The sequence below is a fragment of the Bubalus kerabau genome, chromosome 22, assembly GCF_029407905.1.
Source record: "Bubalus kerabau isolate K-KA32 ecotype Philippines breed swamp buffalo chromosome 22, PCC_UOA_SB_1v2, whole genome shotgun sequence".
NCBI classification, from domain to species: domain Eukaryota; kingdom Metazoa; phylum Chordata; class Mammalia; order Artiodactyla; family Bovidae; genus Bubalus; species Bubalus kerabau.
Genome location: NC_073645.1, coordinates 9,603,023 through 9,615,683, shown reverse-complemented (window position 1 = coordinate 9,615,683; position 12,661 = coordinate 9,603,023). Strand labels below are relative to the sequence as shown.

At 38.1% G+C, this 12,661-nt stretch overlaps 1 protein-coding gene across 33 annotated transcripts in view; it reads left to right on the top strand.

The window, feature by feature from the left end:
* The window catches only part of PRKG1 (protein kinase cGMP-dependent 1), a 1,681,227-nt gene that overhangs the window by 1,656,000 nt on the left and 12,566 nt on the right, over positions 1 to 12,661 (top strand). For all 33 annotated transcript variants that reach the window (XM_055561124.1, XM_055561106.1, XM_055561119.1 and 30 more), the window contains 2 exons: positions 7,867 to 8,008; positions 9,509 to 9,672. In XM_055561124.1, the coding sequence (XP_055417099.1) occupies positions 7,867 to 8,008; positions 9,509 to 9,672 (306 nt within the window). The remainder of the gene's footprint in view (positions 1 to 7,866; positions 8,009 to 9,508; positions 9,673 to 12,661) is intronic.

The following is a 12,661-nucleotide window of genomic DNA, read 5'->3' as shown; positions in this document are numbered from 1 at the left end:
AGGGAACATATCATTTTGGAATGAGGGGAAAGGGTTAAACATCTGTACTGAGCTATTATGTCACAGAAAATTATTACATGACTGTTAATATTTGGGTACAGATTTCAGCCATTGTGATAGAGGCCAGGGATAAAATGGATAAATCAAATAAAGGTGGTCCCATGCCTCATAACTTACAGGCTATTGCACAAAGTTAATATTCTGATTTGTGAATTAATATCTAGTCTATCCTAATAAGCTTCTACTATTTTATTTTTGACTTGACCTTTCAATCCACTCAAGTATTTGAAATATCTTCCCTACTTTATTCTAATTAGAATAGGAGATTTACAGGTAGAAGTAAATATTAAAGCAATTATAAGCCACTTATGTAGAGGAACAGCTATCTTAAACTCCTACTAACCTGACGCGACTGAGCGACTTCACTTTCACTTTTCACTTTCATGCATTGGAGAGGGAATGGCAACCCACTCCAGTGTTCTTGCCTGGAGAATCCCAGGGATGGGGGAGCCTGGTGGGCTTCTGTCTATGGGGTCACACAGAGTCGGACATGACTGAAGCGACTTAGCAGCAGCAGCAGCAGCAGCAACTTCTTTAACAAGACACAAACAACAATAAAAATTTGTTTTAATAATTAAAAAAATAATTAAATGTTAACCTAAAGTCCACTGAAACATGCATAGGCATCAATGTTCAACTTATTTTTTGAAATAAAATATTTCATATTTCTCCTTACTTACTTTGATTCTTCATTTTTTAGGTACATAATGCTAGCCAAGGCTTACAAGTGAGATGTATTTTTGATCTATCAGGGTAGCAAAGGAATGCTATTAAGAAGTAGCTTATCTGCCTGGTGGCTCAGCGGGTAAAGAGTCTGCCTGCAATGCGGGAGACCTGGGTTTGACCCCTGGGTTGGGAAGATCCCCTGGAGGAGGGCATGGCAACCGTCCAGTGTTCTTGCCTGGAGACTTGCATAGACTGTATAGGCCATGGTGTCGCCAAGTGTTGGACATAACTGAGCAACTTTCACTTCACTTCACTTATCTTGGGAGGAGAGGACGGAGGGAGAAGATCGGTGATGGTCCTTTCTCTACCTCTAGCAGGCTGCTTTTTGAACCTTTCCTTTGTCCTCCCTTTTATCATCCTTGGGTTTGGGGTACAAGTTGCTAAGTCTCCCCAGTGTATCAAATACTCCTCAAGAAGGCATGCTCTGGAGAAACAGCAGTTACCTGATGTTTCCTAAAGATTCAGACATTAAAAACAATGGAGCTAACACATATAAAAAAATCTTAGAGTCACTGTCCTCTGCCAACTTTCTTTCTTATAGATGTTGGTAGCCTTATTTTATTCAAGAGATTTTTTTTTTTTCCTACTCAAGAAATTGCTGGAGGAAAAACATACTTTTGGACATCCAGGCTCCAATTAATATTGTCACAGACTAGCTTTCTCATTGCTGTTTAAACTGGAGTAGAAAATCCTAAACATTAATTATTAGAACCAAAAAAAAACAAATAAATAAAGCCAGGAGAAAAAGAAAACTATGTTATTAGTCACAGTGTATATAAAATATCCATATTCAAAACAAACCATATTGTTCAATTTGTTTAATTTTCCTCTCATGTCCCAGTAAGTAGTAGTAAGGAAGAAGCTGATCTGAAAGCATAAAGGAAATGTACTGGCTGTCAGGTTAATCTGAAGAAACGCTTGTGTGACCCCTGAGCCTCAGGGATTTAGCTCAGGAAGTCTCGAATAACAATGACATCCTCCTTGTTTTACCTCCCAGCTGAGCTGACCATTTCTTGCTTCTCACTCTTTCTTCTCATCAGCATAGAAAAAGAACACTGGGCAGTTTTTTATTTATTGTCAAAAAGTAAGAATTGATACCATATTTACAAACAGGTTTTGAGGACTATTAAATATTTTCTCATCTTTGAAATATGAACTATGGCACTGAAAGGTTAATTCTTGTGGTTATTCCCTTAGTTTATTCTTCATTAGATATCATGTTTTATCTTCTCATTTATGACTTTTCCCCACAAATTCTGTTCCAATATTTGGAATAGATTGGTGCAAACTGTATTCACCTCTCCTCTATAACAGTTACAGAATTAGCAACCCTTGCAACTTTCTTAAAAATGTAAGTGGTTAATATGGTAAGTATATATACTTATGTTAGGCTATATTATATAGCATTAGTATTTATATGTTACATATTAATATTAGTAGTTAATATATTATAATATAATGAATATAATTATAATAAAATATTAGCATTTTTTAAAGTATGTGTTCATTTTTCCTATGAAAGTGAAAGTCACTCAGTTATGTCTGACTCTTTGCGACCCCATGGACTGTAGAGTCCATGGAATTCTCCAGGCCAGAATAGTGGAGTGGGTAGCCTTTTCTTTCTCCAGGGGATCTTCCTGACCCAAGAATCGAAACAGGATCTCCTGTATCACACGTGGAATGTTTAGCAGCTGAGCTACCATAGAATATATCAAATAATTAAGAAGCCATAATTTTTACATCTCACGTCTGGTCTTCACTCTTCCGGGATATGTTTTATAAGCCAGAAAGTAACTTTCTATATGCATTCTCCTTTTTTTCAGCTACTTTATGGAAGGAGATTACTTGAATTCCATCTTAGACCCATTAGGTGGAAATGTGTCATTTCTTAGTGTGGTTGAAATTACTTTTAAGAAAATGAGTATTTTCATAATAATTTAGCCTCCCTAATTTAACAATTGGCAATAAACCTGTAGCATGATGCTTCAGGTTTATATACTCACTAATGAAAAGAAGGAACTTATTCTTCAGTAAGAGATGCTTTGTCTTTTTCATCCTGCCATTTCAGGACTTGGTTTATGACAAGCTGATTAAACACCGTGATTAAATTTTGAGTATATTAATAAGTGTACATAACCCTTGAATTCCCTGAATCAAATTGTTGTTATTTACTGCCATCTAGCTAAGATAAAATATCTACTCACTCCCACAGAGGATACAAGAGCCTATTCCTTACTTGTTAATTGAAATGACCCAACTGCCAAGGCATAATTTATTATTTCACAGAGCTCTATAGGGCAACGATTTATTTCTTTAAGCAACTTTCTATTGATAAAACAAGCTTTCATTTTTGTTTTAAATCAAATTTACGCTGTCATTTCCAATTCTAGTGGTAATTTTTCATTGTGAATCAGCCTAATGCTATGCTTTTTGACTGCTTTCCAAAAGTGTATTTAAAAATTCAGATTCCCTACATTAAATGTTTAGTGATGAAACTGTTTTTGGTAAACATTTTGTGTGCATATATTATATTGACTTGTCACATAACATGAAAATGGATTTGAGACAAATTTTTATTTAATTTTTAAAATCAGTTGCAAATATATGTATATGAGATACTCAATCCAGATCTGAAGAACTAGAAACCAGCTTTCTAGAGCCATCCAAATTCCAAAATGGCTCAGAACCAAGTCATCAGGAACTAAAGACCCAATGATATACGTCAGTTCCTTCATGGTGGAAAAAGGAGGGTTTCAACTGTAAAAGGATAATTTTCACCTATACACTTGTGAGAGGCATGGAGAAAGTGAAAAGAACAGAGATTAGCAGAAAACTCTTCAGAGCTGACTCAAAGTGAGCCCTTACAGTGAGAAAAGTTAATAATAATAGTTATAATAATGTTAATAATAATAATAATGTTATAGTAATAGCAAATGTTTCAATAATAGCGATAATTAGAGTTGCAAACTCCCCACTCCCATCCCCAAAAGACTGTCCTGTCTCAGTCACTTTTCCTAGATTAAGACACTGTGGCACTAAAGAAGAGTTTCTGATGCTGCCATTCCCTTCTCCAGGGGATCTTCCTGACCCCGGGATCAAACCTGGGCCTCCCACATTGAAGGCAGATTGTCTACCATCTGAGCTACCAGGGGAGTCCCTCACACACATTCACTAGTGGCAACTATTTACTGAGTACAGGAGAAGGCAATGGCACCCCACTCCAGTACTCTTGCCTGAAACTCCCATGGATGGAAGAGCCTGGTAGCCTGCAGTCCATGGGGTCGCTAAGAGTTGGACACGACTGAAGTGACTTAGCAGCAGCAGCAGATGTGTGCCAGCACTTATTTTAATACACACTGCAAATTTTTTGTACCTTCACAGCAACCCAAAGAGAGAATTTCTGTTAGCCTCATTTTCAACATGACAACACTAAGACCCAGAGAGGCATAGTTAGTTGTTTAAGATTAAACAGTAAGTGGAACTTAGATTTCAGTCCAGGACTTTGCTTCAGGGTTCACATTCCTAACCTATCACCTCCTCTGATGCATCTGAGTTTGTAGTAAGATTGTTTTTTGTCTTTTTTCTAAATATGAATATCATTCAGCAGAGATGCCATGAGAAACTGATCTTTCATTAAGTGTATTCTCTCTTTACACTTTGGTTCTGTTTTATTAACAATGGAATATTAAGGGAAACATGTCTGTTGCTCAGCATTACAACAGCAGACGTAACTCTTCTAATAGGAAGCAAGAGTTGTAGGCTTTGGAAAAGGCCCACCCATACCACAATTAGACAGTCCTATTACATTGAAGTAATCAATTTTCTTATCAAAATAAGGCATATAATGTGAAAAAAAGACAGAGCCCGATTCCATGTACTGTTTTTGTTTGGATTTTTCTTTGCAATGCTCTCCATTGAGAGGGGATTGAGGTTGTATACAGCACTCTGTTTAAAGCTGTATATTAATCAGCTACACATCAGTTCAGTTCAGTTCAGTTGCTCAGTCATATCTGACTCTTTGCGACCCCATGAATCATAGCACCAACTCCCGGAGTCCACCCAAACCCATGTCCATCGAGTCAGTGATGCCATCCAGCCATCTCATCCTCTGTCGTCCCCTTCTCCTCCTGCCCCCAATCCCTCCCAGCATTAGGGTCTTTTCCAATGAGTCAACTCTTCACATGAGGTAGCCAAAGTACTGGAGTTTCAGCTTCAGCATCAGTCCTTCCAATGAACATCTAGGACTGATCTCCTTTAGGTTGGACTGGTTAGATCTCCTTGCAGTCCAAGGGACTCTCAAGAGTCTTCTCCAACACCACAGTTCAAAAGCATCAATTCTTCGGCGCTCAGCTTTCTTCACAGTCCAACTCTCACATCCATACATGACCACTTGAAAAACCATAGCCTTGACTAGATGGACCTTTGTTGGCAGAGTAATGTCTCTGCTTTTGAATATGCTTTCTAGGTTGGTCCCTGGAGAAGGAAATGGTAACCCACTCCAGTATTCTTGCCTGGAAAATCCCATGGACGGAGAAGCCTGGTAGGCTACAGTCCACGGGGTCGCAAAGAGTTGGACACGACTGAGCAACTTCACTTTTACTTTCTAGGTTGGTCATAACTTTCCTTCCAAGGAGTAAGCGTCTTTTAATTTCATGGCTGCAATCACCATCTGCAGTGATTTTGGAGCCCCCCAAAAAAAGTCTGACACTGTTTCCACTGTTTCCCCATCTATTTCCCATGAAGTGATGGGACCAGATGCCATGATCTTAGTTTTCTGAATGTTGAGCTTTACTATACTAATTCAGACAAATGATATCTCAAAGAAATATGCTGCTCTTGATAGACAAACATAATTAAGGTCAAAGATGAAAGAACCTTTAAAGTACTAATCTATCTCTTTTGCAATACACAGGATTATATAGTGTCAGGGCTTCCCTGATGGCTCAAGCAGTAAAGAATTTGCCTGCAATGCAGGAGACTTAGGAAACATGGGTTCAATCCCTGATTAGGGAATATCCCCTGAATGAGAAAATGGCAACCCACTCCAGTATTCTTGCCTGGGAAATCCCATGGACAGAGGAGCCTGGTGGGCTACAGTCCATAATGGTGCAGAGAGTCAGACATGACTGGGCACAAATGCACCTAATCCCTTTTCCAATACACAGAATTATGTAGTGCTAGTTCTGCAAAGATAGCTCCAAGTCAAAAGAAAATCATAGCATATTCTATACCATTCATTTCCTAACACAAATGCAGTTAGTCAACTGAGCATGCACACATTCTTAATACAACTTTTTATTGTCCTTATAAGTTCAAATTGTTCCACCCAGGTATTGTTGTAGAAGGATACTAGGAACTTAGTTATTATTGTTAAGATTCTAAGAAGTAGATATTACTTAAGCCTCAAGTTGTATTTCAAAAAAAGACATTCCCTTTGGAAAGAGCTAATTATTTCAGTGACAGCTCAGGGGACATCAGTAGTTGAAATGAAGACTAGAACTTTCTGGAGGAGGCTACATATTTCTAAAACATGACCTGAAAGATGGTTGCCTTAGCCTTGGAGTCACTGATTAGTTTTGCAGAATAGCAGCCATATTCTACTTTTCAGTTTGTTAGAATTTACTCCTCAACACTGAAAGAGAAGCGAATGTGAGCAAAATGCAAACTGGTATCAGTGACTCTCATGAAAGCAAATTCCAGGTCTCTACTTTTGTACGTGCCCCAAAACCTGCTCTCCTGTTATATCTTAGCCACCCTAAGAACTAATGAGCTAATGTTCACACTAATTTTCTTGAATTTTCATGAAATTATTTAATTGCATTTACTACTGTTTGAGAAAGAAGGGGAAGGAGAGGCAGTTCATCTTTCTAAGGGATTCCATGGTGGGAGGATGGGGACAGGTAAAGTATAAAAGTTTTGCCCTAGAGCCAAGCAGTTAACATTAGATGATAAGGTTTTTCCTTTTTTGTTATTTCATTAAATAAACACACAAAGAGAGAAAGAGACAAAGAGCTTTGTTGCTAAACACCATAATTGAGTTTAAACATTCCTTTCCAATTACCGTTTTCCTTCTATTTATCTTTTAGCTCTATCTTGTGGCTCAGCTGGTAAAGAATCTGCCTGCAATGCGGGAGACCTAGGTTCGATCCCTGGGCTGGGAAGATCCCCTGGAGAAGGGAAAGGCTACCCACTCCAGTATTCTGGCCTGGAGAATTCCATGGACTGTATGGTCCATGGGGGCACAAAGAGTCGGACATGACTGAGCAACTTTCACTTTCACCTTCCTTCTAATAAGGCAGTAGCACAGGAAATAGATAATGTCTGTCTTCCTGGCAGAAGTTTCAAACAGAAGAATGCTTAGGGACTTTTCTGGTGGTCCAGTGACTTATAGGCTGTGCTCCTAATGTAGGGGGCTCAAGTTCGATACCTGGTCAGGGAATTAGACCTCACATGCTGCAACTACAAGTTCGAATGCCACAACTAAGACCCAGCACAGCAAACTAACGAAATAAATACATTAAAATAAGAAGAATACTTAGATTGTGATATGCTCTTATCAGTAGCATTGTAACTCATTTCCAAAGTGGTTCTTTGAAAACATTAACTTTTATTCACCTTCTCAGGAATTATATCTGTTATTATTTAGAAAGATTCAAAAAGCAAGCTAAGAATAAATATGACTATACTAATACTCTGTCTTTAAAAAGCATCCTTGGTAGACAGGGTCTGAAATAGGATTTGCCTGTCTTCTGCCCACCTCTATGTACTGTGCCTTTTTAGACTGTAGTGGGCTGCTGGGAGGAATCCAACATGAAACGTGGTACATGGCTGACCTCTTCTTCAGTGTATTCAGGAAGTTAGATTTAATCATCCCACTCATAAGAGCTAACAATTCCTTAACTTAGCCCTTAAATGGTTTTTAAAACCCAATGCAGTGTTAGCCATATGACATTTGGACAGCAGGACATTGGTCTTTGGGGTCAAATTTTGACATAGGAATAGAGTGAAATAAGAAATTAAAACTTATTAGACAAACTAATTTCTTTCATACTTTTTTATTCCCCATTTTCTGTATCTCAGGGGGTCATTTGAAGATTCTACAACCAGATTTTATACAGCATGTGTGGTAGAAGCTTTTGCCTATCTGCATTCCAAAGGAATCATTTACAGGGACCTCAAGCCTGAAAATCTCATCCTAGATCACCGAGGTTATGCCAAACTGGTCAGTATGTTTCACACATGGTTTCTGCCTGCATTTTAAATACTAGTTTTTGAAGCTGTGTTCATTTGTGAACATTACAATCTCATTTTTCTTTTAATATATAACATTGTTAAAAACAGGTTTCAGCATTACTGTTTTCAACTGACTATTCTTTCAAGTTAAATAAGGTTATGAGAAATTAAATTGGCTAGCTTTGAATTAATAAAATCCTGGCAAAACACCCTTAAATAGGTGTTAATCATTCTTAATCACAAGTATCCTCAGACCCAGAAAAGCTTCATAGAAGTCCTTTTTCTAGCTGGCTTTCTGACATCCAAAGGGAATAGGTATTTGTATTATGGAGAATCATTATTTTAGATTTAAGAATAATGCTATGTGACGGCCCTGGTGGTCCAGGGGTTGGGAGGCCCAGTACAGGGGACACGGGTTTGATCCCTGGTCCAGGAGGATCCCACATGGCATGAAGCAGCTGAGCCCATGCAGCGCAATTACTGGAGCCTATGTGTCCTCCAGACCGTGCTCTGCAACAACAGGACCCACTGCAACGAGAAGCCCGCACATGGCAACTAGAGAGCAGCCCTTGCTCGCCACAACTAGAGAAAAGCCCTCACGCAGCAATGAAGAGCCCCTGCACTGCAACCAAGACCCAGCACAGCCAGATAATAATGATAATGAGAGTGGGAAAAGGGGCTTTACCGGCAGTGTTATCCAGTCCATGTTAGTAATAATATTAGTAATAATAAAATTGGTCAAGAGCTCTAAAGATTTACTGTAGAAAGGAAGTTCTCTTATTTTGAAATGCATAACTTTTGTAGACTTTGCATCTTTCAGTCCCTGATTCTACTTTTTAAGTTTTTGGAATTTTTATTCAACCTATGGTTTTCAAAGAAATTTATATGCCATTAATAAGTAATTAATGGCAATTAACTATTTGTATTCTCAACCAGTTGCTTTAGAAAAAATAGATTTTCTGCATTTGAGGCTCCTCCTTCAAAAGTTTTCTATGAAAATGCAGACTACATTTCAATTTTATCTCTGTTTCCTAAAGACAGAGTTATTAGTTCCATAACTTTGTTATTCAGCTCCTTCAACAATAAAAGTAGCTTCTCAATTAATAGTAAATGAATTGTCAACTTCATTAAATCCAGAGCTATCTGGAAAATATGTCCAAGTAAAGGAGAAATTATTTGTTTATGCCCCAATCTCAACAGGCATGAAAGAAAGAAAAATGGAAAGTATTTCTACAAAGAAAGATTTGCCTTTATTTTTGATGTTGTGAATTTTATCCTGTGTTAAGATTTCCACTTTTCCTGTTGAAACTGATCAGGAAGGCTTTGTTTGTTTGAAATATAGAGATGAGTCCTTTTAGAAGACAGGACTACAATAGTTCGCATCCGTTTTTATTTTATGATTATCATCAGTATACTTCAACAAAGTAACTTTTCCACTTTTAAGCTTAATCAAAAGTGGCTTGAAATATCTTGTTTCTCTCTTTGTAAGGTTGATTTTGGCTTTGCAAAGAAAATAGGATTTGGAAAGAAAACATGGACTTTTTGTGGGACTCCAGAATATGTAGCCCCAGAGATCATCCTGAACAAAGGCCATGACATTTCAGCCGACTATTGGTCACTGGGAATCCTCATGTATGAGCTTCTGACTGGCAGGTATGGACATTGATGAAGAACTGCAGATAAAGATAGACCAGCAAACAGCTACTCCCTCCTGCCTTTGTCACTCTGATCAGACTATCTTAAAGTACTTTCACAGATCTTGTTACCACACTTTTTAATTAGTTATGCAGATAACCACAGAGAAGGGAATGGCAACCCACTCCAGTACTCTTGCCTGGAAAATCCCATGGACGGAGGAGCCTGGTGGGCTGCAGTCCATGGGGTCGCTAAGAGTTGGATATGACTGAGCGACTTCACTTTCACTTTTCACTTTCATGCATTGGAGAAGGAAATGGCAACCCACTCCAGTGTTCTTGCCTGGAGAATCCCAGGGACGGGGGAGCCTGGTGGGCTGCCATCTATGGGGTCACACAGAGTCGGACACAACTGAAGCGACTTAGCAGCAGCAGCAGCAGATAACCAGGGATTCTTAAAGCAAAAACTAAAATGCGTCAGATGAGTGCAACAAACTCAACATCAACTCTTGGTCTCATGATTTGTATATAAGTGAATGTGGAAGGATCTAGAGTCTTTCTGTGAGATCTGAGCCTAGTCATTTAGTTAGCAAGAAAGATGATAGTCATAAAAATATAGTCTGTTTTTCATAGAAGTTAAGAGAACCTGTTAGCAATTGTTATATCTAATTGAAATGTGAATGCAGATCTGTTCTGTAATAATATTGTAGTTACCAACAACTAAGAAAGGTACTACAGATACGACCAGGTATAAAACAGATGATAAACTCAAGGAAAAGAAAAACAAATAACACCACGAAGCCTTGGGCTCATTCAGCACGATGATTAAGACGGTCATGGTCATTATGAAGTAAAGAGTTCAGAAGAAGGTTAAATTTGTCCAGGGAGGCTTTTGAAGCACATAGGACTAGCTGGATCTTACAAGAAGAATAATAAAAAGTACAGCACATTCCAGGGAGAGGTATGGCTTAAATAGAGGGGAGTACTGCACAAAGACATGAAAAGGGCTGATGGTAAGAAATGATGGAAGATCAGTAAGAGTCACGTTTCAACAATAATGAGTGCTATACCTGAGTGTTTGGACTCCATCCGGAGAGGCAATCATTGAAGAGTTTCTGATAAAGGAGTGACATGTGTTACGGTATTTAAGAAAAACAATCTAGTGGTAATGTGTAGAGCAAATTGGAAGGGTGGGGAAGCTAGTTTGAAGATCATTCCAATAATTCAGATCTAAGAAGAAGCATACAGTGTAATGTAACAAATTACTTATGAAAACCTAGTAGCTATAGTGAAAATGAGAAAGATGGCACTTTTGGTCTCACGGTTATGAAGATACAGTGAATCTATGAAGTACTTAGAAAGTCTAGAACATAAGAAGCACTTCATTAGTAGCTACAGCTACTCCTAGTACTACCCTTGCCAGGAATAGTTATGTGGTGGCTTTTTTATTTCACTTGTGGACAGTGTATATCACTACTCTTGAAACACTTATGTTGACTTCAAATTAATAGATTTTATTGGTGTTTTCTGTTAATTTTAAATGAAAGATACATAGGCAAAGGTAGCTAAATAATATACAGGAGAAATGATTCAAAGAAACATAGGAAGAGTTCAGACAAACTGATCTAGAATTTCTCTGTGGCTGTTAAGCATGATCTCTTTAAAAAAATATATTTTCAAAGATATCTGAATGTTCATAGATGACAAAAGTTGTAAAATGCAGAGTTCAGGAACAGTACGAAGCTGAAAATCAGATTATAAGCAACATAAAATCATATATAAGCAACAGAAAATAAAATAATAGCAATTAAAACCCAACCAGGGAGAGAATAAACAGACTTAGGGAAAATAATGGAAAAGGAAAAAAAAAGGATATATAAATTGTTACAGAAAGAAGATACAGACATCAAGGGAAATAGGAAAAACAACTATGTATATGAAGGTGTTGCTGTTCAGTCACTAGGTCATGTCCCCAACTCTTTCTGACCTCATGAACTGCCCGGCTCCTCTGTCCACTATGTATATGAAGAGATGATTACAAATGTGATAGAAAACATACTCAATTAGGTAACAGAAAACCCATGACAAAGACTTGACTCAGTGGATCCTTTTGATTGGCAGTGACCATGGGGAAACAGATTCAGAGTAATAACACCACCATGTGTCCCAGTGTGATTTGCTAGCTTCAGTGATAGAAATAATAACATAATCATATGCGTCTCTAAGCTACAAAAGCATTTCATATATGGGATGGGACTGAATTAAAGTTGGCCTCAACCTTCTCAGTAGTACCTTCAATGCCAAAGATGGAATATCAAGAACTATGTAGTTCTGAGAGACAGAGAGTATAACAACTAATTTGTACAAGATTAAGTTATTCTTTTTTTTATTTTATTTTATTTTTAAACTTTACATAATTGTATTAGTTTTGCCAAATATCAAAATGAATCCACCACAGGTATACATGTGTTCCCCATCCTGAACCCTCCTCCCTCCTCCCTCCCCATTCCATTCCTCTGGGTCGTCCCAGTGCACCAGCCCCAAGCATCCTGTATCATGCATCCAACCTGGACTGGTGATTCGTTTCTTATATGATATTATACGTGTTTCAATGCCCTTCTCCCAAATCATCCCCCCGCTCCCTTTCCCACAGAGTCCAAAAGACTGTTCTATACATCTGTATCTCTTTTGCTGTCTCGCATACAGGGTTATCATTACCATCTTTCTAAATTCCATATATATGTGTTAGTATACTGTATTGGTGTTTTTCTTTCTGGCTTACTTCACTGTGTATAATAGGCTCCAGTTTCATTCGCCTCATTAGAACTGATTCAAATGTATTCTTTTTAATGGCTGAGTAATACTCCATTGTGTATATGTACCACAGCTTTCTTATCCATTCATCTGCTGATGGACATCTAGGTTGCTTCCATGTCCTTGCTATTATAAACAGTTCTGCGATGAACATTGGGGTACACGTGTCTCTTTCAATTCTGGTTTCCTCGGTG